Source organism: Rhinocladiella mackenziei, assembly GCF_000835555.1.
Source record: "Rhinocladiella mackenziei CBS 650.93 unplaced genomic scaffold supercont1.5, whole genome shotgun sequence".
Classification (NCBI taxonomy): Eukaryota; Fungi; Ascomycota; class Eurotiomycetes; order Chaetothyriales; family Herpotrichiellaceae; genus Rhinocladiella; species Rhinocladiella mackenziei.
This window is the reverse complement of record NW_013550600.1, coordinates 3,558,251-3,579,868: the sequence shown is the minus strand read 5'-3', so window position 1 is coordinate 3,579,868 and position 21,618 is coordinate 3,558,251. Positions and strand designations below refer to the sequence as shown.

The window sequence follows — 21,618 nt, the reverse complement described above, 5'->3', positions numbered from 1 at the left end:
TGGACTGACGGGGCTTCAATGTCTCCAATACACGCGGTGGGACCGATTCGATACGACGACATGAGGACGACGTTTCGTTTCAGAAAGAACTTCTGACAACCAATCAGCGTGGTCAAACCAATACCAGAACCTGGGAACGCTCTCTGGCGTACAATCGACTTTTCTCGTTTCCAATGCTCCCCATGCAGGGGAGTGCTCCAGAAACTGCATCATCGTGCAGCTCAAACCGCGATCCTCAGGATGCACCAAAACACATCCGAACAATATGCATTCCTTCGAATTTTTCTTTTTTTCTATCGAGTGCTACCGAACAATTGCTGCATACGGAAAAGTCCGCACCACACACTCTGTATAGATCAGTGCATTCCTTTCTCAACCTGTTCTTTACGTTCCTCCCATACCGTCTTCCCCGAACAACTACACACCGTCTTATCGTTGTCCCAGACTCCTGCGCTGCGAGCAATTACCCCGACCAGGGTATCAGGGTCCTCGGTTTGAAACGCTCCCTCTTGTTGTTTCGACACGACCATGCTGCGACCGATAATTTCCCAAATCGACACAGGTCGGTCCAAAAATGCGCTGCCTCGGCCATCCCTACCCACCTGGACGGTCCCAAACACCCCACGAGGCTGGCTGAAGCTCCCAGCCAGAGCCTTGATTGCTTCCCAGATTCCACCCGTAGAAGCCGCCCCACGTGAAATATCTCCTGTCTCCCGCACCGTGGCATGATATGTTCCCGGTGATACACCACGCAACGTCAGGTCCACGAGCGTATGATTGTCAGAGACTTGAACCATCCGTGCCAGGCCTCGGACTGGATCTGACACAGCTTTTGCATGAGTTTCTAGTATGCACACTCCCGCCGAATTCGACTTTCCGCTCCCCCGCAGGATGGCATCTCGTCCGGTAGATTCGATGGCTGATACAATTGATGAAGGGGCGGCCGTCCCTTCAATATAAAAAAGTTGGTCTTTGAGATTGGCTTCGATCTTGGTTATGCCTGACAATGACCACATCAGTCTTGTGATTGCATATCTTGAAACGGACTCGTGAATATCTCGTACCTTCGACCTTTTCTAAGATCCCAGAGACATCTTTTACACAGGATTCGCAGTGGAGCGGAACGGCAAATGTCGTCTAACGGTTGGAATCAGCACAGTGAACAGAATTAGAACGGGAGACGGCATTACCTGAAAAGGCTGGATTCCTATACTTCCCATTGCGCAAGAGTAGAATCGATATCGATATCTGTCGGGTTCGGTGGTCAAAACAAACTGGTGAGGCCACGGTAGATGGAATTGGACTCCAAATTCATGTCAGCTTGGTAAGAGAATGATATTTGGGATCTCCGAAGGGTTCCCGCGTCTTGAACTGCCCCGCGCAGGGCTGGCCCGTAGGCACGTCATTTGTAGGCCAAGGCTCCTCGGACTCGGAGGCTGAATATTCCCAGTCACATGGATATCGATTGTGGAAACTATAAACCTCCAAAGCATTCGACTCTCATTGAACTTGACCCCCTACAAAGGCCGTCAACTCGTGCATCTCCAATTTGAATCTCGCCTTGCCAGCATCCGCGACCATTCCAGGTCGCCATGGCCACTAAACCCGCCTCGAAATGGGCCACCGATGATGACGAGGAAACTGCCGCAGCTCTCGCGTTACGAAAGAAAGAGAAAGAGGAAAAGAAAAAACTCAAGGAAGAAAGGGCTCGCAAATCCGCAGCTGCCGCCACCGCCGCCACCGCAACCTTCGCATCGACGACCTCCCAAACTGCCGCTGAAGACCGTGAACCTCCAGCTAAGCGGCAGAGAATATCTCCGGTGCCAGAGAATGGAATGACTGTAGAAGAAGGCCTCAACTTGCTACAATTCCCCAGCCGGCAATTCGGTCCTTCTGGCCATGTCGACCAATACGAACTTCTCAACGACATAGAAGAAGGCTCTTATGGGTTCGTTTCACGAGCGAAAGCGAAGTCCTCCGGCGAAATCGTGGCACTGAAACGATTGAAGATGGATTACGCAAATGATGGATTTCCCGTCACGGGACTTCGAGAAATCCAAACCCTCATGGCTTGTCGTCACACCAATGTGGTTAAACTGCTGGAGGTCGTAATGGGAGATAGCTTGAGAGAGTAAGTCCGGCCCCCCAAAAACATCCTTTGTCTCTGAAAAGCGCCGGATACCAGACGTTGTTAACCATGTGACTCTACCTTCCATAACAGTGTCTATCTCGTTATGGAGTTCCTCGAGCACGATCTCAAGACGCTTCTCGAAGACATGGCGGAGCCGTTTCTACCCTCAGAGATCAAATCGCTCATGCTGCAGATCGTGTCCGGGACGCAATATCTTCACTCCAATTGGATTATGCATCGGGATCTGAAAACATCCAATCTCCTTCTCAACAACCGGGGAGAGATCAAATTAGCGGATTTCGGCATGGCAAGATACACGGGGAACCCTCCGCCCAAGCTCACCCAACTCGTGGTGACACTGTGGTACCGAGCCCCGGAACTTCTTCTCGGCGCTGAAGAGTACGGTTTCGAGATTGACGTTTGGAGCCTGGGCTGTATATTCGCGGAACTCCTTATCAAAGAACCCATTTTCCAGGGAAAGAATGAAGTCGATCAACTATCCAAGATCTTTGCAGCACTGGGAACCCCAACGCAAGAGACATGGCCGGGCATCAGATCTCTCCCGAATGCAAAAGCCGTCTATCCAGTTCTATCGAAAGTTCCGGCTCAGCCGTCCCTCACGACCTCCAAATTTCCCTACCTCACCAACTCGGGTCTCCGTCTGCTCTCCTCCCTGCTCTCTATGTATCCCGCCGACCGACCCTCAGCGAGCGGAATCCTTACGCACACATACTTCAAAGAAGACCCACGACCGAAAGCCAAAGAAATGTTCCCAACGTTCCCGAGTAAAGCGGGCCAAGAGAAGCGACGACGCAGAGCTACTCCACAAGCACCTCTACGCGGTGACGCGCCGAAACTTGACGAGCGTGAGTTCGCGGGTCTCTTCACCGGAAGAGCCGATGAGGAACAAGGCGCCGGTTTCTCATTAAGGCTCGGATAATGGATAGATTATGCGAGTAGAACGAGATTGAAAAGGAAGGGGATGCGAAAAAGTCAAGGGAAACAAATGAAAAGCCTTGAGACGATCGGAAACAAACGGTGAAACTTGTCTGTTGCCCGATTACCCACTCGGATGGGTGTTGAGACGCAGACAGTCACAGAGAGTCCTGAAGCATGGAACGAGCATCCTCTTATCCAAGGCTGACTCAGTTGCCCAAATCTCTCCGAATCTCATATGGACATTCGCAATCTCAGAACCGAAGTCCTTGGTTTGCGGCCGCCAGTTAGCCTACATACCTATCGCGACTCTGGCTGTCGACTTAGGTAGTGTCCTGATCTCGTGGCAAGACAGGATCGAATGACTTTGCCCAGCAGAAATCAAGGGATGCGCCAGAAGAAGAAGAAGTCTCCCCTTCTAAATCCGCCTAGACAGAACTAGTGCTTCATGCAATGCAAAGCAGTCCGCCTGGTACAGAACTCACAGAGAAAGGAATCGACGCCAAAAAAGAAATTCTAAAGAATCTCCGATTTACAATAAATCAAAAAGTCGCAGCAATCTTTGATGTCAGACTCGTCGAAATCTCAATGCTTGATTGATTTCTATTCAATTCAGATCGATTCAGGATTCTTCCCTCCTTACATGAATCAAATCTTTTTTCTCGTGCTCTTTTCTCTCCTTTCCATTTCTGTTTCCCCCCCATCTTACACCACGGGCTCTTGCCCCATTTTGACCCCATTCGAAGCTTCATCGCTTTTTGTATCATCACATCTCATTCCATAGCACATCCCTGCCACAAACGAGTTGTTTTTGTTCTTTCGCCTCACGTCGTCACTTCACATTCACTTCCCATCACTCCAAACCCGCTCTAGAGACCGATCTAAGTCACGCCTCGATATTCTCGAACAAGAAACTCGGCGAGCCTGGCACTGCATGCTCAGCCATGGGCGGCAATCCAGACTTATCCTCGCCAACACTGACAATGACAACATCCTTGCAGCCGGTAGTCTTCATGAGACCCTTCTTCATATCATGCAACACGCTCACTTCATCGAAGGGCAGTTTACGATTGAAGACGGCCTCGGGAGACTCTTTGCCAAAGGTCAACCGTTTCTTCAGCGCCTGCACGAACGGCATGGCCTTCTTCATCTCCGGGCCCTTGCTCAGCTTGGCGACCTGGCCGTTCAGCGCTTTGTCGTCGTTAAGCGTCGATGCCGCTAGCATCTCACGGACCAGTTCGACATATTTGTCCTGCCACGCCGGAAAGTTCGAGGCGACGAAGATGGTGATGCGCTTGGGTTTGCGTGGGTCAAAGGCTGCGGTTTTGCCCTTGGCCATTTTCTTCGCGGCCTGCGCCTCGGCGGAGGTGATGTTGCTCGATGTTGTTTTGACATATTCACGCACCGCGGTGAGGGACGGGTCGGGGACGGGGACTTCGGGCCAGCGAGCCAATTGGATCGACGAATCTTTGTGAAGGACCTCCAACCATATGTATTCGGCCCAGTGGGGAGCGATGGTGGCGATGAGGAGGGATTGCAATTCCACATATCGGAGTATCAAGGGTCGGGACATGGGCGTGCCGCTGGAGAGGCAGGCTTCTCGGTAGAAGTCGCGTGCGGATTGGAAGTCGTATAGGGCAGACTTTAAAGCGAGCTTAAAGTTGGTGCTGAATGGAAGGGCAAGTCAGTAGAGTTCCTGGTCAAGGCGGAGGAGGAGAATTAGACTTACTCAGAGTAATGTTGATAAGCTTCATGTACCAAGAGATCCATCTCATCTTCGAACAGCTTGTCCCAAATGACTTCGCCCTGTGTGTTCCGCAAACCACTGTCCTTCAGGGTATCCTCGATCCATTCTTTTAGGGTGTACATACGCATAATTGCAGCGTTGGCACCCTTCTCTTCAAAGTTCGCGTCTTCCATACCATCACCTGCGTCAGCGAGGGCTATCCGTGTAGCGTCAGCGCCAAATTTCTTCACTGCTTGGCTCAAGGTCAGGAAGTTTCCAGTGGATTTGCTCATCTTGTCACCGTTGAGCAATAAATGCCCATTCGATCGGACCGACCTTGGCCAGTATTCGCGAGGGAAGAGTGCTAGATGGACATAGAGGAAGAAAGTGAGATGGTTCGGGATGAGATCTTTTCCGGAAGATCTCATGTCAAGCGGATACCAGTATTCAAAGGATCGTCTCAGAGTTTGCAGGTCTTCAACTGAGATCTCTGAAGATTTGGAAACGCTCTCGACATCGTTGGTTCGCGTGAAGATGTAGTCCCAGACATCATCAATCATCTGCTCTGGCTTGATGGGGAGCAAGCCGGGCGTCACGCCAAATTTGTCGCCATGCAGGAAATGCGCGATAGTGTAGTATGACATGTAGATGGTGCTGTCGCTCAAGCTCTCCACCAAGAAGGTGGGATCCCAAGGCAATTTGGATCCAAGACCATATGTTCTCGCACATGCCCACTGATTCAGCCATTCCAAGTTCGCCACGAATTGATTTTCTGTTTCGTGCGTGTATGTTTCAAGACCGTCCTTGTCCTTGACGTAGTCCAGAACTCTCCCTTGCCACTCCTTGTCGTTCTCTCCGTAGTTCAAGAACCATTGAGGGACGTAAGCAACCACGCATTCATCAGCGCTTCGACTGATGACTTCGGCAGACGGGTCAGCGAAGGGGAATGCCTCGCCCGATTTGATCAGAGAATTCCGGACTTTTTCTTTGGCGTCAGACACTTTTTCCCCTTTGAACTCCCCAACCAACATTGTGCCATTATAGAAGCCCTCCTTGTACACCAAATCTTTGGCCTCTGCGAGCAAAGCCGCATCTTTGGGGGACTGGATCTTCATTGCCTCGACCAGATGCTTCGCTGCAAGGTTGCCATATGCCGGTGTATCAATGATGGGAATGATCTCGGGCTCCGCCCATTCTTTCTTGATGCCATAGAACTCCGCCTTTTTGGCCAAGTCACGCACAGTGGCGAAATCGTCCGGGCTGTCTGAGGGAACAGAGGTAACGACACCTGTGCCTTTTGTTGCGGAAACCGTCTCCATGGGCAATATTCGAACGCCATGGGGGTGTGCCGACAATGGAGCATTGACCAAAGTACCGACAAACACAGAGCCAGGCAGCTCCACAACAGGCTGTAACTCTTCTTGGTCTCGGGGGAAATGGGCTTCGTCGAAGAAGATACCCTGGAACGCCATATTCCACGCTGCTCTCTTGGTGACCACGTAATATTCCTTCTCAGACACCTTGAAAATGCCATACTTGATCTTGGGCCCGACGAAACAGCACGTTTGGCCGTACATAGTTTCCGGTCTCAAAGTCGCCGGCACGAAATAGACATTCGCGTCCTTTGGGATCTTCGACTCGACCTCCCTTGCCGCCTCCGGTGACCACTCCTTGACTCTCAACTTCAAGGCCGTGTATTCTGTAGGACCAACACCTTCGCCTTTTGTCCTGTCATGATCCATGCAAGGCTGGCCATCTTTCGGGCTGTAGATGGTATACCTCTTTCCATACAGAATCTTGTTCAACTCATGCAGACGGTTCATTTGCCATCTGACAAAAGCGTCGTAGTATGGATTTGCGTCGGTAGTGACGAATTTCCTCCTCCAGTCTATCCTCGCCCCAAAGTCGTTCAAATCTTGTTCGCAAAGAGGCGGGAAGTACTCCAGCCAGTAATTTGCGTCTGCAAACTTATGGATTTCTTCTTTCGGTATTCCCATAGCCAGCATCGTCTGGAACTGATAATGGGTTTTGATTGTTTTTGCCGCCTGTTTCCCCTTCTTGCTCTTGAACTTGGTGACATCGTCCCTCACATTGATACCTTGTGTGGGTGCAACGGGAGCCCCGTTGGACTCGGGTGGGATGTCTTCCTCCTCTTCGTGGTAGTTTTCAAAGTTTTGCCCAAACCTTTTCACATCTTCGACGAGCTTGTCTGCGCAGGCTTTAATCGGCATTCCCGTACAATGAAACCCTAGAGGGAAGAGGACCCTCTTTCCAGTCAAGCGCTCAAATCCGGCTGTGAACTCGACCTTACTGACTGTAAAACTATGTCCCGCGTGCAATGTGCCGTTCATGTAAGGGTAAGCGAAAGTGCCAAAGAACTTTGGGTATTTCTTTCGGATGTCTGCAGCTGGGACAGAGCCAAATGGGATCTCCGTGGTTGTAGGCGCATCTGACTCGAAAACTTTGTTCTTCTGCCATTCCTTTTGGTATTTCTTCTCAATCGCAATCAAGACGTCTCGATTATGAGTCTGACGAGGTTGTGTTAGCTAATTTTCACAACGCTTCTGGGCAAGACTCACATTCTCCAGCCTCAGAGTGTTGGCCGAATTCAAGGCCGGGTCCACAGGTATCTGGGTCGCCATGATGGCGAGATGGGTTGATGTCCGACCAATTCAACAAACTTAGCACCTCGCTGGCTAATAAAATATGCCGTGGCTCCTCACCGAGAATTTCGCACGTTGCATTTCAAATGTTGGCTTCCTCCACCGCTTTGCGGAGTTGCAAAATAAATACTCCGACGCAAAGCGCGAAGCCTGAGCGACAAGACGCAGTCACGTGGAGATAAGATAAATGGCGAAGAAGGCCGGGTTGGATGGAGGCACTGGAGACAATTCAGAATCAGAAGAGCTCTAAAAGTAGTTGTGCATTATTTAGAATTTACAAAAGGCTAGATCATCTCGTACGTGGTTCGTCGTGAAATCATGTTGTATGGCTCCTGCGTTGGCAAGGATCCGTATTATTCACCTCCTCCACATTGCTGTCAGATGCATTTCCCTGCACTCCTAACACTCAGGCGCCTCCCAAGATTCTCGATCGATCTTCATTATAGCAGACTGCTTGTGCGGAAAGGACACTTCGCCTTGCTTGTAAAACCCGCAGTCTTTCAAATAGTCGATAAACCTTTCGCATAGATTAGACAGAATCACCTCAACACCTGTTCTTGACTTACTTTGTATTATCGACCCTTGGCTCCAGTATCACAGTTTCGGTTCGAGAATCGGCCAACCAGCAATAATGTACCAGAGCTGATAACCAAACCTTGACTCGATGAGGGCCACGGAATTCATTCTCCCCCACCAACGCGTGTAATCCTCGCGTGTAATTGCCGACATCGCCCCCCAGAAGCCGGCCCAGTCTGTCTTCTTTGACCCAATATATCTCAAAATAGCCAAACGGTTTACCGTCCCAGCAACCGTAGACTGGGAACGAGTGCCTGCTTATAAGACTATCCACCAAGAATTTCCTCTGTGTTGCTAGCGACCCGGCCGCGCCCCACGCTGCATTCACTCGAGGATCGTTCATCCACTTATGTAGCAGATCGAGATCAGATTGAGAGTCTGTAAAGTTGGCGACTGTGGGAAGGGTTGCTATGGACGCTCCTCCTCCGTGACTGGGCGTCATTGTCGGCATCGATCCTCCCATAGTCCCGAAATGGGGATGAGGACATGGTTTGGGAGAAAGTGTCGGCACCCGGAAGGAGAGCCACTGACCTAGACTGGGGATGTATCGATTGTAAAATGTTTCGCCTTGCCGAGGCGGTTTTGGACGAATTGGATGACGTATGTGGTTTGTGAAGGTGAATTGGGTCGGCGGAGCAGGATAATATGTCGGTAGATGGCTTCCTGAATTGAAAGGGCCTCCAGGAGAGGAGATCCCTGCAGTAAACCCTTCTGGTATCGCTGCAGCGGTCGGCACGACATAGTCTGCAGGCAGAGGAGAACCTCGTTCACCGGCAGTTCGCTCTGGCGAGGAAGGACGTGAGGGATACGGCGATGCCTGAGGGTAGGGTGAATGTTGCTGAGGCGCCATGGTATAGAGAAAGATTCTTGCGTCGATCTGCCAGAACGACCTCCTACTCACAAAGGTTTCTGCCCAACCATTAGGCAAGCGAATATCAGTGTCGGTGCCCACACACGAATCCTCGCTTGCGATGAGACCCATCCGCTCAAGCTTTTGCAGGGTATTCTTTCCTTTGAAAATGCCTTCTCTTTTAATTTTGATGCGCCATTCCAGCTTCGGTCTACCCGCCTCCGGCGTCAGGGCCGATGCATCGGTAAGAGCATGAGGATTGGGAGCTTCTTTATGGAAGTACCAGCACAGGGTTGCCCAGAGCATCATGGCAATATGTCGGGTGGGGCTAGCAGTATTCTTGAAATCTGCGCTGGCAGGCATCGATATGGACGAAATGAAAAGCGAGTCGCTCTGGATTGTAGGGACGGTAAACCGATGTGCGACTACATGCTTGTGGGGGCCCATCTCTTCGGGCTCTTTCGAATATTGATCCTCTGGTACTTTACTCTTCCTCCGCTCGGGTTCATCCTCGACTTCGTCTTCTGTCTGAATGATCACTGTCCATCCCGGCGGCATCGCAGAGTGATGCAGGTCGAGGTTAGTGGATTTGAAGGCGTAACCACCAAAGACAGGGGTAACGGTGTAGATCTGCCCATTGGGCAGACAGACCTGTTGGACCATCTTCGCACCAAGTTATCCAGGCATTACAGCTTGGAGCATTGTAGCGATGAGAAGAGATGGAGGGACAACTCTGTTCGGAAACAGGAGGAAGAATTAGCTATAGGCCGTCGGGTAGAGGCAAATGTAGAACCTCGGATTGGTGCATGTCTTTCATGCTAACTCCAACGCGATCGCCAGGGCGAACCGCGCCTTACAAGGATGATGGACGGGGAGCGGGAAGCAATGAGGTTGGAGCGAGCAAACCAAACAAGGCAAAGAAAAAGCGGCAGCGGCGCGATTGAGTAGTTGGCATTGCCATGTCATTGTCCGTCTACCACCCCGAAACACGGACATTGCCTCAAACGATTCGCCTATTAAACCCCCAACCAGACTTTCGGGAGTTTCCTATTTTCCTATATCGAGCAATTTGACCTCAATCAGCCTCTGGGCCCGTCTTTCCGTTCACCAAACTAAGTCGGCGGTACAGTTCGTTTGTTGATGGGCTCCATCCATCAACTAGAAATAACAGCCTTATCTCGTTAATTAAAGCTCAATGAACTGATCCTCGCACATGAAGCGTCATTCCGCCCCTCGGCTCGATCCCACCCTTTTGGCGAGCGCCGCAATCGGCTTAAGCCTATTTATGCTAACCCAACGACGACCGCAGACAAAATCCTTCTTCAGAATCGCAATGTATTCCACACCCTGGGATCACTATTAGTTCCTGATATGCGCGTATCGTGGCGAAGAGATTTCTGAGTTTTCCCGTCCCAACTAGAACAGAGCCTCGTCAAAATTCTTGAATTGTCACACCGACTCCTCGTTCCATCGCAAGTCTGATCAAATCGCCGGCCACCACGAGATCCATCAATCCCATCCCAACGCTCTTATACATGACATTGCCTTTAGTTAACCAATCCAATAGGCCTTGCTCACCCGGTCCTCCCAGTTCGATTTCCCGGGTTGTTGCCTTTTTGATCATCATCAGCTCTCCGATCTCGACGAGGTGCTCCGGCTTCAATTTTGCCTGGATGATTTCGCCCGCCTCTTTTAGACACGACTCCAAACTATCCACAACGATGGCACCGCCCTGCTGGGCATGTTTGTGATGATGGTTGTGGTGATGTGGTTCGACGGCCCTCTTGAAGATATCGGGATGAATCTCACACATATGCGGGGCGTACGATCCAATCGCAGAGATATATCTGCCCTTCCTCTGTCCCTCGCGAGAGATCAAGAACTCCGCAGGAAACAATGGTTCCACCGATGGCGTACAGCAAAAGATCACGTCTGCTTTTCGAACTTCCTCCTTAAGTAGTCGACCGTACTCTCCAAAGTCGGGGCTCATGGCTGAGAATTTGATGTCCTTCCGCCATTGAGCTTTAGACTCGTCTGTAATCTGAAATGCATTCATTAATTTGATGGCTCTCGCGAAGGTTCGATTGATGATATTGACGTGGCGAATCTGGTCGCCTTTGAAAAGTAGCGCGAGCCTGATATGCCAGTAAGCTTGCTTGCCTGCACCGAAGACAGTCACCGTATGCACGTTCTGTCGCTTTTGAAACATCACGGTCGACGCTAACGCAGTCCTGAAAGCTGTAAGCTCTTCGGCATTGACAATACCCACTGGGTTGCCCGTGGAATCAAGTATTGTGACTGATCCTTTCGGTGCAGTGCTCCGAGTACTAGCAGTTGACGGCGGAGGTTGAAGCGAAGTGCCACCGATGGAGTCTCTGCTTTCTGCAGACATTGTAGAGGCAGGGGTTAAAGTCAGGGAGCCAAAATCCAGGCTTGAGGATTTGACTGAAGCGCCCGAGTTGCTCTCTGTAGTGCCCGATGACATCGATGACTTTTGACTTGGGATCATTTCCGGCTGCTCTAATGATACGATCTTCATCCCCACCGACGTTCCAGTCGAAGCAGGCATGAAAAGCGTGGTGACGCCATTTTTCTCGATAACTGTTCGGGCCGGCTGGAAAGACGCAGCGCAAGGCGAGTTGGTGTCGCCAGTGGAATACGAGTGCAAGGCTTCAGCAAGATTTCGCTGCAATTCTGCTGCATCATCCTTCGTCAGAGACAAGAGGAGTTCGCGCACCTCTGAGTCCGTGAGCGCAGTGAGAGGCATTTTGAGTCGAAGGAGGGTAAGATGGCCGATGTCAGACTTGGGAAGAGGTAACCAAAAGGTGGAGACAAAGATGCGACCTCGTCATAAAGATGAATGATCTGTGGTATTTTGAGATCGGCTTCGATTCATTTTTCACTCCGGTGTCACCTTCTTGGGTCTTTGGATATAAAGTTGCTTGATGGGCCGCAAATGCTTCAGAAGCCTCCAACAACCAGTGGCGACAAGCAATTCATGAATTCATCCCCGTTATCCCTTGTACCACGGCCATTGGCCCAGTTGCCTCACATGCTTCGCCGGTTTGTCTTGGATTTTCTTGTCTATTCGGAGATATCCTTTTCTCATACCGCCGACATCGTGATGTCCTGCATATCCCATTCTTGAGTCCTCCCTTATCCACGTTGACCGTCATGGCGATAGACCGGGGATATAGATCTGTAGTAAAGCAAGTTCTTCTCTTGACCGAAGCCGAGAATCTTCTCCATCCAAGTTTCTATTCAGGCCCGATGAGCTCAAGGGCCATGCTCTCATCAAGACGATAATTTTCGAATTGTGTGGGACGTAAGAAAACTAATCTTGGTACCAGCCCTCAGGTCCACGGCATGGTTGCTTCAAGGCGAAGGCATCAACGCGGCACACTCATTCGATCTCCAGGTGCGGCTAGTACAAGAGCATGAAGTTTGAAAAGACCACAGGTTGATTGTTACACAGTTCGTTGACGTGTCCCAATACCACAGACGTCTGTCTTTGGCCGGGTATCTATGATGTCCAGGTAATGGCGCTAAGTATACACTTCACGTCTCATGTCCTCATCTCGAGTTAGGCTAAGGAAAGCCTGCATGCTCAAGCCCAAAACTAGAAAAGAAAACAGAACGGAGAAAAAAAAAAAAAAAAAAAAAAGGAGGGGGGGACGACGAGCATTCATTGAATCCTCACTTCATCTCTCCCCACATGTCCTCATCGCTCATGACCATATCATCCTCGCTCAAGACCTTCAATCCTTCTTTCTTTCGGTTCTTTTTCATCTCTTTCTTGGTCACTAGCGACCGCGGCGTCACAGGCGTCATTGGCGTAAATGGCATATAAGGGCTGTATGGAGTCTGAGGCATTCCAGTCTTGGGATGCACACCCAAAACGCTCTCACGTCGATCCACGAACGTGGTCTTCGTGGGTGGTGCACTCTTCAATGATTCATTATACAATTGACGGAATGGTAGGCTGTTTGAACTGTTCGAAGCCGCGGTACTGCGTAGGGACAAAGGAGCCGGAGGGCCCTTCTTCTCCACTTCATTCGCCGTCACCGTAACGGAAGATTTCTGGCCAGGCGTGGGCGGAGGGGGTCCGGGATTGTAGATTCGGGGAGACGCAATGCTCTCCTCGGTATATATTGACGCCTCTGTAAGTGTTGCGGATCCAAGAGGTTCCGAAATTGGCTGCCCCCGTACAGAAATGCGGCTTGGCCGTCTTTTACCCTGATCTGCCGAATCGCTTCGACCAGATATAAATGACAAAGGGGATACTTTCTTTCGGCTGCTAGTTTGAGATGCTGTCCTCGAGTCCTGTGCCTCTCCAGCGGGGGTAGGCGCCAATGGGTGGACAAGTGTCTGTGTAACTGGCTCGATACCGTGGTTTTCCTCCTCTGGTGAAGCGTTCCTCAAGTGTTGGAATTCTGGAGGGTAGCGGGGCGAAACAGGCCCATTCAGATAAGGTTGATAGTACGGTGATCTTGGTGCGGGGGGAGCCTGATGGGGAGACCTAGGCGTCGGAGGAGCATTGTATTGAGGCGGGAATTGGGGTGTCCGAGGAGAGGTCTGGCCGCTGCTACGAGCTTTCTGGGATATCTCCTCATCGTGTGCCATGACAGCAGCATAGAGTTTGGTCATTTCATCCATGTTCTTTGCTTTGTCTGCCGCGAGGATTTTCTCATCAATTGTCGAAGTGACGCTCACATTGGACTGTTTATGATCATGGGATTTTCCCCCGCTTGCCCATGACTTCAGGCTGGCCATCTTGCCGGGGCTCTTCAACGGTGGTTCGACATTCATCTTGGCCTGATTGGCCAGAGGCGCTGGCTTGACGATTTCCATGCTGAGGGTGCGGTTGGAGGTCTGGGTCTTGCGGCGAAGCCTCTTGCCAACGAAGAGAAGGAGGATAAGGGTGAGTAGAAGCCAGAAGACGTAAGCCCCCGCAATACCGATGATTTCGTACTTGAGCTTGGATTGGTCTCTCAGAGCACCAGCCGAGAGAGGAGGTCCTTGATCTGGTGGCGGGGCAGGATCAGTGTCGATGTCGAAATCCCAGATGTCGGCAGGTCGAGCAGTGGCCGGAGAGGAGATGAAGGCAAAGATGAAGATGATTTGAAGAATTGGGGACGAGCACTTCATCTTTGTAGGCAGATCAGCTCTTCAACATGATCCCACGATTTCGTGCCTGAAACTGCTGACCCCCTGGCCGGAGGGACATGAAGCAGCTTGTTGCACACAAACAGCGCTCACGGCGGTAGATGTACCTGACCATGATTGCGAGAGGAAGGCGACGCAGGCGCTCACCGTGGTGATTGGTAGAAGCATAGTGGTGGAAAGCTGTGAAGAGAGAGGATGACCACTGCATGAAGCACAGTGAGGGACGAATCACGAGGGCGAGCGGGGGAGGGACGACATGCGAAGCCCGCGCAGTGGGTTGCGGTGCCTGGACGGCTTGTGCCCTAGTCTGCTCTTTAGCTGCATTCGTCCAAGGCACCGAGGGTATTCCCCACTTCTCGCCGCCCGCGTCCTCCACTCACGATCTATTTTTAAGCGCCCGGAATATCAAAGTGGCATTTTTTGGTCCCGTTCTCGACACCGCTTTTCTCCATCCGTATCACCCTTGGGCACACGGGACTATCAATCCAGAAACTCTGATTGCTGCTTCCTGGTACTTGCCCATCAGAGGGAGGCTGGTCTCGGTTGTCCTCCCGCCACAACGGCTTTCTCCCAACGAGGTAGGGCTATTCAGCACAGGGTCTCATCACCAATACTTTTTTCACAAGATGTTCCATCACATCGACTTTTCTGGATCCGGCCATCGACCACCAACACGACATTGGCATGCCCTCTACTTCTCAATAGCGTGCGGACCTGCATGACCCCGAGGTCTCTCTCGAATCGAGCCGGGAAAAGTGAAATCTCGTACCTTGGCAGGACAAGTGATGGCAGTGAACTCGCCGAATTATATTGATCCCGCAAACGCCGTTGCCAGGAAACCTCCTGAGAGGTGCATCTGGAGATGGTGATACCGTGCTGAGATGAACTACTAGGGAATACCGACGCAGGGTGTGTTCGGAAGTCTTCTTCGTGCCGTGGTGTTCACCAAGCGAGTCCATTCTTTTCTGTAGGCTTGTTGACCGAATAGTGACACTATCTAGCTGGCTTGCCTCATCATAGACGTCCGACATGTATCTCATTTCATAGTGATAGCCTCCTCGGGAATATAGTCTGATTGGGAATCGACAGAAGGAGTGCATACACGTGGAATTGATCATTGGAACAAAGAATGCTGCTACATTTGTCAAACTTTCAGATCGTGTGGCCTGGAATGATCATGGTCACGTGTCAGGCTGTGAAAGTGATAACCATGTGTTGAACTGTGAGACAATATGTGGCAACGTTTTCAGCGTGACAATGAATGTTCAGCTAGACAAGGGTTTCGTCTACGAGCTGAACACGGAGACACCGAAAGATGGCGACAATCTTTGTCTATATAAACATGCGAGGCAGGACCTCAACTTGATAGAGAACAGAGCACTCCTTAAACTCAAGTTGTACCACAAGTTCGACACCATGCCACTAAAAGATGGACCAGCTTAATTATTCTCCAACTGCCAGTGTCGTCGAATCTCTTTGATCCACTCCGACACAGGTACAGTTTTCCCACCACGACGCACTTGGGTCGGGCCTCTCTCATCTGCCTCCCGTTGATCCCAAGCGGGAACATGTAGAAACTCGTGAGTAGGGCTGCATCTCTTCACTTCAAGCGCATCCCTGCGAAGAAGTTCATAACATGGAGTAGCGAACATAACGTCTAGACAGCATCTGCAGATCCAGATATTGTTTCCATACGTCCATCCATGATCGCATGACCCACCGTCGCAACCGTAGTCCAACGGCCCCTCACTATTTCGGACAGTGCTTGATCGAGTTAGAGGAGTCGGGCTGTCCTGCTTGTCCGAATCTTCAAGGGTCGATGTACCATTTGCCGTACAATTCTGATGACTTCCTTCTTCTTCTTGGTCAGCGGCCGGCGGCTCTGCAATAGTAGTTTCGTTGGTGTCATCGACCCCATCGATCTCCTCCTGCACATTAAAATCGTTTGGTCCAATCAGTGACCACGCAGCGAGAGAATTGTCATCGTCGCCGTAATACATGAGCGCCATTCCAAGTCGCAAATATCCTTGCCAGTCGTTGCTTGGGTCCTCATCAGAAAGTAGGTCGACTCCGACTTTGACATGAGATCGGAGACAATCTTTAGCTTCCTTATCCATACCAACCTTGGTATAGTAACGCCCGACGATAAGCCTTGTGTCGAGAGTGCTCGCATATGCATCCGACTCCGAAAAGTCATTGCTGGCCACGGAGAGCTGCAAGAGCTTATTGATGGTTTGGGTCGTCTCTTCCGAGCCTGGAGATCCTTCACACAGCTTTTCGTAGTATACCGGCGAGAGAGATTTGCCGGCAGCGTATCGCGGCAAGGAGAAATCAATGTCGACCGCATCGGCTATACAGTTTTCCCACAAATTGATGGCCTCTTCGCGGTCCTCCGAATCATGCGGGTTCTTGTAAAGCATCTCGGCGAGTTGACAAGTCAGCATGACACGATACTGCGCCTTGGCAGACTCTTCGTCGCTCAAATATCCTGGGTCCATGGCTTCTTCTATTGCAGCCTGATATGCAGATTTGATGAAAGAAAGGCTATCAGTCCGTTTTCCGGCAACGATGATGGCACTATGGAAGTCACGCTCAAACACATTTTCGTGGAAAGTCAAACTCAAACGACTGATGCCTTGCGCCGGATCTTTCTCTGTTTGTAACTGTTGCAAGAATTCAATGACCTGTAGATGGTGTTCTTGCCTCCCCAGCGCCATGATCTTCTGGAAGACGGTATCGTAGTCATCGGGCGCACTTGCTAATTGCTGCTCGTATAGGGAAATCGCTTTATCGTACCGGCTTGACTGGGCATAGGCATATGCCAATGACAGGCGTAATTTAGTGGTGTACTGCTCTGGAGAGGGTTCTTTTGCCTCCCCCTCCTCAATCCGCCGACGAATATCTTCGTATAGCGGGATTGCTCGATCCCAGTCGTTCAGTTCCTGGTATGTATTGGCAAGTCCAAAGTCTGAGAACCAGTGATCCTCTTTCAGGCCGGCTGCTGTCTGAAAGGTCTCGATGGCCTCTTCATAATGGCCGAACTGTCGATAAGCTCTAGCAATGCATCGAATCCACTCATAATCAAGCTTTACGACGTGGAGTCGCTCCGCAGCCCACTGGGAAATATTGTTAATTTGTTTGGCAGTGATGGGTTTCGTGGCCATGTTGATCTTCATTATAGGCTTGGATGGGTTCTTACGCCGACGGAGCTATTGTAATTGTTAGTTTGTTTTGAGCACCTGCCTAATGGGACATCGTGGGATGACGATAGAAAAATTGGAGCGACTTGAATCGAAAGCCTCCCTAGAAATTGAATAACTGAAGTCATGTCCATCAGGAGACTTCCAAATGACACCGTGCCCAGACATACCTTGTTTAGAAATGCATGTAGAATGCGCACCAGAGTCGGCGGGTCACCTCCCAAAACCACGGGGCTGCGAAAGAGGCATTCTGACAGATATGTACAGATGTGTTCCAGTAGATCGGCTTCGGGAAAAGAATTCGACGTCAGGGTATTCACCCAGTCTTGATCTGCATTGGAACACTTCTTAACAACAGCAGAATCCTTCAGCCAGCCCAGAACTATGTCGACTTTGTCTTGGACATAAAACCATCCAGGGCCAAGTGAGGATTGTTTCATAGGAGTCCACCATTTAGCAATTGTCTCTTTTGCGGCAAACATGTCGACGAGGTATTGACCGACTTGGGCTTTGTCACCGGGACTGCTCGTTGCTAATTCAATTTCCTGCAAATGATTCACAAAGAAGGTGCATGCATAGTCATGGAGACACAGTACATCCGCTTCCGAAGATCGTGCAATAGCCTGAAAGCAACCGAGAAGAACATTCAGGTGTGCATTGTCAAGGTCAACATGAACGAATGACGCATTCGACGACATCTTATGCTGGAAGAATTCTTCGAAGCCAAATTTGTCGTACAAGTCTTCTTCACAAACTTTCTCGAGGAAATGCCGAATGATTTTGACTTCAGATGGGTGAATCTTGCCCTTGTAAGAGCTCGCTTCCTGTTGCTCGGAGTGGCCAAGGTTACGAAAATACTCAGAAATGGAATCTGACACCATTGTTACCAAGGCATTCTTGTGCTCAAGCTGATTGGCCCTGTCCACATTGAAAAAGGCTGAGTACTGAGATCGGATCTGATCGTAGAGGGGTCTCAAGGGAGTTTCTCTGTTTTTGAGAAAGAGTACAGCCTCAAGCTCTCCAACAGTCAGTGTCCTTTTCGAAGACATCACCCACGTGAGGAGGGTATTGAGATCACGAATATCTCGAGGATGGAGCGTTTGATTGCAACGTTTGATCTCTCGGGCAATGGTGTCAGATCTCTGGGTCTTATTGGCAAGGACTTCACGAATCTCTGCAGGCCAGCGTTTTGTTCCTATCTCTTTCAACAGGAGATCCACGTTAATAAAATCCCCGTTTGCCCCCTCAGACAAGTTTGCGAAAATTTCTTGTCGGAGGTTTTGAACCTGCGCAGAGGACCCCTGCAATATATCCATGCGCTCTAGTCGATCGGTGATGAAGTCTTCGAGATCCGGACGATTGTTGGACGCTAGATCGATCGTCTCCGTCCTCAGATCCACAGCCTCGGTGAAGTCTTTGAGAATCTGTGTGCGGCCGGAGAGTAATATCCGCAGACGAGTTATTTGATCAGGCGTGTTCTGCGTCTGCATTGCTTTCAAGAGTTGAAACAGCGCCTTGACGCTTCTGTCTCCCATTTGGTCGACACCGTCAAGAACAAAATAAAATGTCTCTCGACTCCGAAGACATGGTGTGAATAGCCGCACAAAAAGCTCTTCGGGGTTGTCGGGCTCGATCCAATTTTCACAAGCGGAAGCGAGATCTTTTCGATAGACCGGCTCCTGAGCTAGTTGAAGAGCCGTAGTTTTGAGTACTTTCGTAATTGAATGAGTTCCCTGCATGCTGAGTGACGTGTCCTTTGTGTCTTGCTGCTGTTCCACATAAAAATAGGCAATGGTTGTTCGGGACGTATCTGCAGTTTGTTGCGCGTAGCGTTTCTCCAGATCATGAACGATGGATGTGATCAGGAATGACTTGCCATACCCTTCGTTTGCTGAGATGAGGAGAACTTTGTCGTAGGGAGAGGATCGATCGGTCCACTCTATAAGATTTATGTTCTCTTGGGTCCACTTTCCAGTACCTGGGACAATCTGGGACAGCAATTGGCGGTGAATTTTGATTTGCTCGTCGGCATCTTTTTGAACATCCAGCTTGGTCTTGATTTTTTCGAACAGTTTACGATCTATGCTGTCAGCTTCTCGCTTCCTGGTTTCTTCGGATATTTTGTCCAAAGTGACCTTGACACCAGAAACAGCATCTTTTGTTTCGCCGAAGCCTTCCTTGACGAGTTGATACGTAAGTGTCGTTTTCATCTGAGACTCTCGTTCAACAAGGGCTCTCAAATTGGCGATTGCGCCGTTCACTCCATCGTCTTCGTTGAAAGCAAAGACTCTAAGGAATTTCAGCACTTTATTGCCCTGGAGGACATGCACTGATAGTTCGCAGATAGACACAAACGACAGCAAGATTTGATGGATGATCTTCCGCATAGGCTTGTCAATCTCTTTCATCTTCAGGTAGACGACGAACCTCTCAAGAACGTCGGAAACTTGCCTGAAAAGCTGAGTCAGGCTTGCAAAAATGTTCCGGTAGTTCTGTCCGGCGGAAATGAGATACGAGACAGCATTGAAGCACAGCTCGCTGGGACCAAAGACCTGTAGCAGAAGTCCAAGTTAGTTTACGGTCAGACAGAGGGATCATATATGTAGAAATTGGGACGTGGTTAAGCGGAAGGCTAGGAACGTGCACTTAAACATAGAAGCACTTCCAGCATATCTGCAAAATAGTCTTCATGTCCGAGACGTCAGGCGTGTCTATAATTGGGGGGAGCATTTCAAGGGTGTTTACCATTCCGGCGCCTTGGGCGGCGATACCACCTAGGTTTTGAATGAATACGAGAGACTTCCCTAGGACATCCTTCAGAACTTTGAATTGAGCCTTTTTCTCTTCGTCTTCTTGACGTTTCAGCTTGAGCTGTGCAATTACCTCTTCAGGAGTCTGCGGTTTCCCCTCAAGAAGGTCGACTTTGGTTGTCGCCGCGAAGGACCGACAAGCCTTCTCCCAAGCTGCGCGCAAGTCATACTCATCGTCCGTCGGCGCTCCGTTTGCGACCACAGCCATATTGAGAGCGATGAAGAAGGATTAACCCCCCCGAAAATGACGGTCGTAAATTGTGGCATTTTATAGCGTCCTAGCTGGTCTGCAACGCGCCATCACGGGGGATGCAACGCAGGACGCCTAAATTCAGCCGGTCCCATGTTGGCGCCATCCCCGACAAGGCTGAGTGAAATTCAGCCAATTGCAGTACGGAAGGCTGAAACAAACCAACACCGATTGGACGTTGAGCAGGGAAAAAAGTTTCATCGATCTGATAATTCTTGACTAGTCAGGGGAAGCAGGTGAGGTTTGGCCCCATCTCGTATTGCACGAGGTGGCCAGATGATCAGACAAGTCGACTTCTTCATCGGCTCCTGGACAAGGGAAAACTAAAGTCTCACTCGACATGCAGTGTTGTATTAATGTAATGTATCAGTTACCCCCACACCTGGACGGCAAAGTTGGGTAATTGCATGGATCTTCTGAGTGGCGGACCTCGGACTGGGTTCTGATAGCCTTTGGATCCCATTGTTGGGATTATGGGTTGGGCTGAACTCGGCTGGAGGCAATAATTGAGTCGCTGGCTGCCGATTGACGTCTTCGATGTCAGTGTTATGCAGTGTTCGGTTTGTAGCGTGGGTGTCCTTTGATGTCCGATTTCTGATGATCAGGCCGTTATTCTGGATACGTTGGATTTGTCCAGGCGGACCGAGTCTGTTAAATCGTCTCTGCTGATGGCTGGGGATGATCACCTCCAGCTGCTTCCTGTGCCTGTAGACCAACCTAGTCCCGCAAACCCACTACCTCTCCCAATAGAGCTCCCAGGGTCGCGAGCGTTGACAGCTTTTCGTTTGCCCTTAGCGCCCTCACTGGTCTTCACTCCGTCAACAATCTTTTCGAGGTTCGTCTCCACCACAACACCACCCACAACCATCTCGCTAAGGACCGCATGAAGTGTTTCAAACCCAAAGATCAAGTCTAGTTCACAAACATTTTCGAAGAGTCTGTCCAAGGCCTCTACAAAGACTTGGATAAAATCGAGCAGCGCCAGCGGTGACTCGGTGGAGGTGGAAATTAGAATAAAGTACAGCGTTGCGTAATGTCGATAAGTGATTTGAGTCGGGGCATCAGGGGAGGTATTGCTGCCTGTGGGAGCCAGCAGCGGAGGGAGAGGTAGGAAATTACAGGCGGAAGCTGGACGAGCTGATACAAGACTGAATATCTGAGAGAGCAATGACTGCTGCGTCGCCGTGTCCTGTGATGGAGAGTCAACACTAGGGGAACACTGTTCCGTCGAAGGTATTTACCAGTTGAGAGTAGAACTTGGTCAGTCTTGGTTGACCATTGTTATTAAAGACCAGTACAGCGTTGATCAT

At 50.3% G+C, this 21,618-nt stretch overlaps 8 protein-coding genes across 8 annotated transcripts; 1 reads left to right on the top strand and 7 right to left on the bottom strand.

Moving 5' to 3' along the window:
• Positions 1-293: 293 nt before the first annotated feature.
• On the bottom strand, positions 294-1,220 carry Z518_07786 (uncharacterized protein; the record flags this gene model as incomplete). The annotated part of the gene is made up of 4 exons (XM_013415914.1): positions 294-347; positions 402-1,000; positions 1,065-1,137; positions 1,191-1,220. 4 exons carry the CDS (start codon positions 1,218-1,220, stop codon positions 294-296), a joined length of 756 nt encoding a protein of 251 aa, XP_013271368.1.
• Positions 1,221-1,592: 372 nt separating this feature from the next.
• Positions 1,593-3,071, top strand: Z518_07785 (uncharacterized protein; the record flags this gene model as incomplete). The annotated part of the gene is made up of 2 exons (XM_013415913.1): positions 1,593-2,131; positions 2,222-3,071. 2 exons carry the CDS (start codon positions 1,593-1,595, stop codon positions 3,069-3,071), a joined length of 1,389 nt encoding a protein of 462 aa, XP_013271367.1.
• Positions 3,072-3,953: 882 nt separating this feature from the next.
• Z518_07784 (leucine-tRNA ligase) lies at positions 3,954-7,435 on the bottom strand (the record flags this gene model as incomplete). The annotated part of the gene is made up of 3 exons (XM_013415912.1): positions 3,954-4,734; positions 4,797-7,321; positions 7,373-7,435. 3 exons carry the CDS (start codon positions 7,433-7,435, stop codon positions 3,954-3,956), a joined length of 3,369 nt encoding a protein of 1,122 aa, XP_013271366.1.
• Positions 7,436-7,855: 420 nt separating this feature from the next.
• On the bottom strand, positions 7,856-9,545 carry Z518_07783 (uncharacterized protein; the record flags this gene model as incomplete). The annotated part of the gene is made up of 2 exons (XM_013415911.1): positions 7,856-7,973; positions 8,023-9,545. 2 exons carry the CDS (start codon positions 9,543-9,545, stop codon positions 7,856-7,858), a joined length of 1,641 nt encoding a protein of 546 aa, XP_013271365.1.
• A 769-nt stretch (positions 9,546-10,314) lies between these two features.
• Z518_07782 (uncharacterized protein) lies at positions 10,315-11,649 on the bottom strand (the record flags this gene model as incomplete). The annotated part of the gene is made up of 1 exon (XM_013415910.1): positions 10,315-11,649. One exon carries the CDS (start codon positions 11,647-11,649, stop codon positions 10,315-10,317), a length of 1,335 nt encoding a protein of 444 aa, XP_013271364.1.
• A 929-nt stretch (positions 11,650-12,578) lies between these two features.
• Z518_07781 (uncharacterized protein) lies at positions 12,579-14,030 on the bottom strand (the record flags this gene model as incomplete). The annotated part of the gene is made up of 1 exon (XM_013415909.1): positions 12,579-14,030. The coding sequence occupies one exon, from the start codon at positions 14,028-14,030 to the stop codon at positions 12,579-12,581; it is 1,452 nt and encodes a 483-aa protein (XP_013271363.1).
• A 1,457-nt stretch (positions 14,031-15,487) lies between these two features.
• Z518_07780 (uncharacterized protein) lies at positions 15,488-20,266 on the bottom strand (the record flags this gene model as incomplete). Its single annotated transcript, XM_013415908.1, has 3 exons — positions 15,488-17,257; positions 17,419-19,800; positions 19,994-20,266. The coding sequence occupies 3 exons, from the start codon at positions 20,264-20,266 to the stop codon at positions 15,488-15,490; spliced, it is 4,425 nt and encodes a 1,474-aa protein (XP_013271362.1).
• Positions 20,267-20,990: 724 nt separating this feature from the next.
• Z518_07779 (uncharacterized protein) lies at positions 20,991-21,618 on the bottom strand (the record flags this gene model as incomplete). Its single annotated transcript, XM_013415907.1, has 2 exons — positions 20,991-21,497; positions 21,550-21,618. The coding sequence occupies 2 exons, from the start codon at positions 21,616-21,618 to the stop codon at positions 20,991-20,993; spliced, it is 576 nt and encodes a 191-aa protein (XP_013271361.1).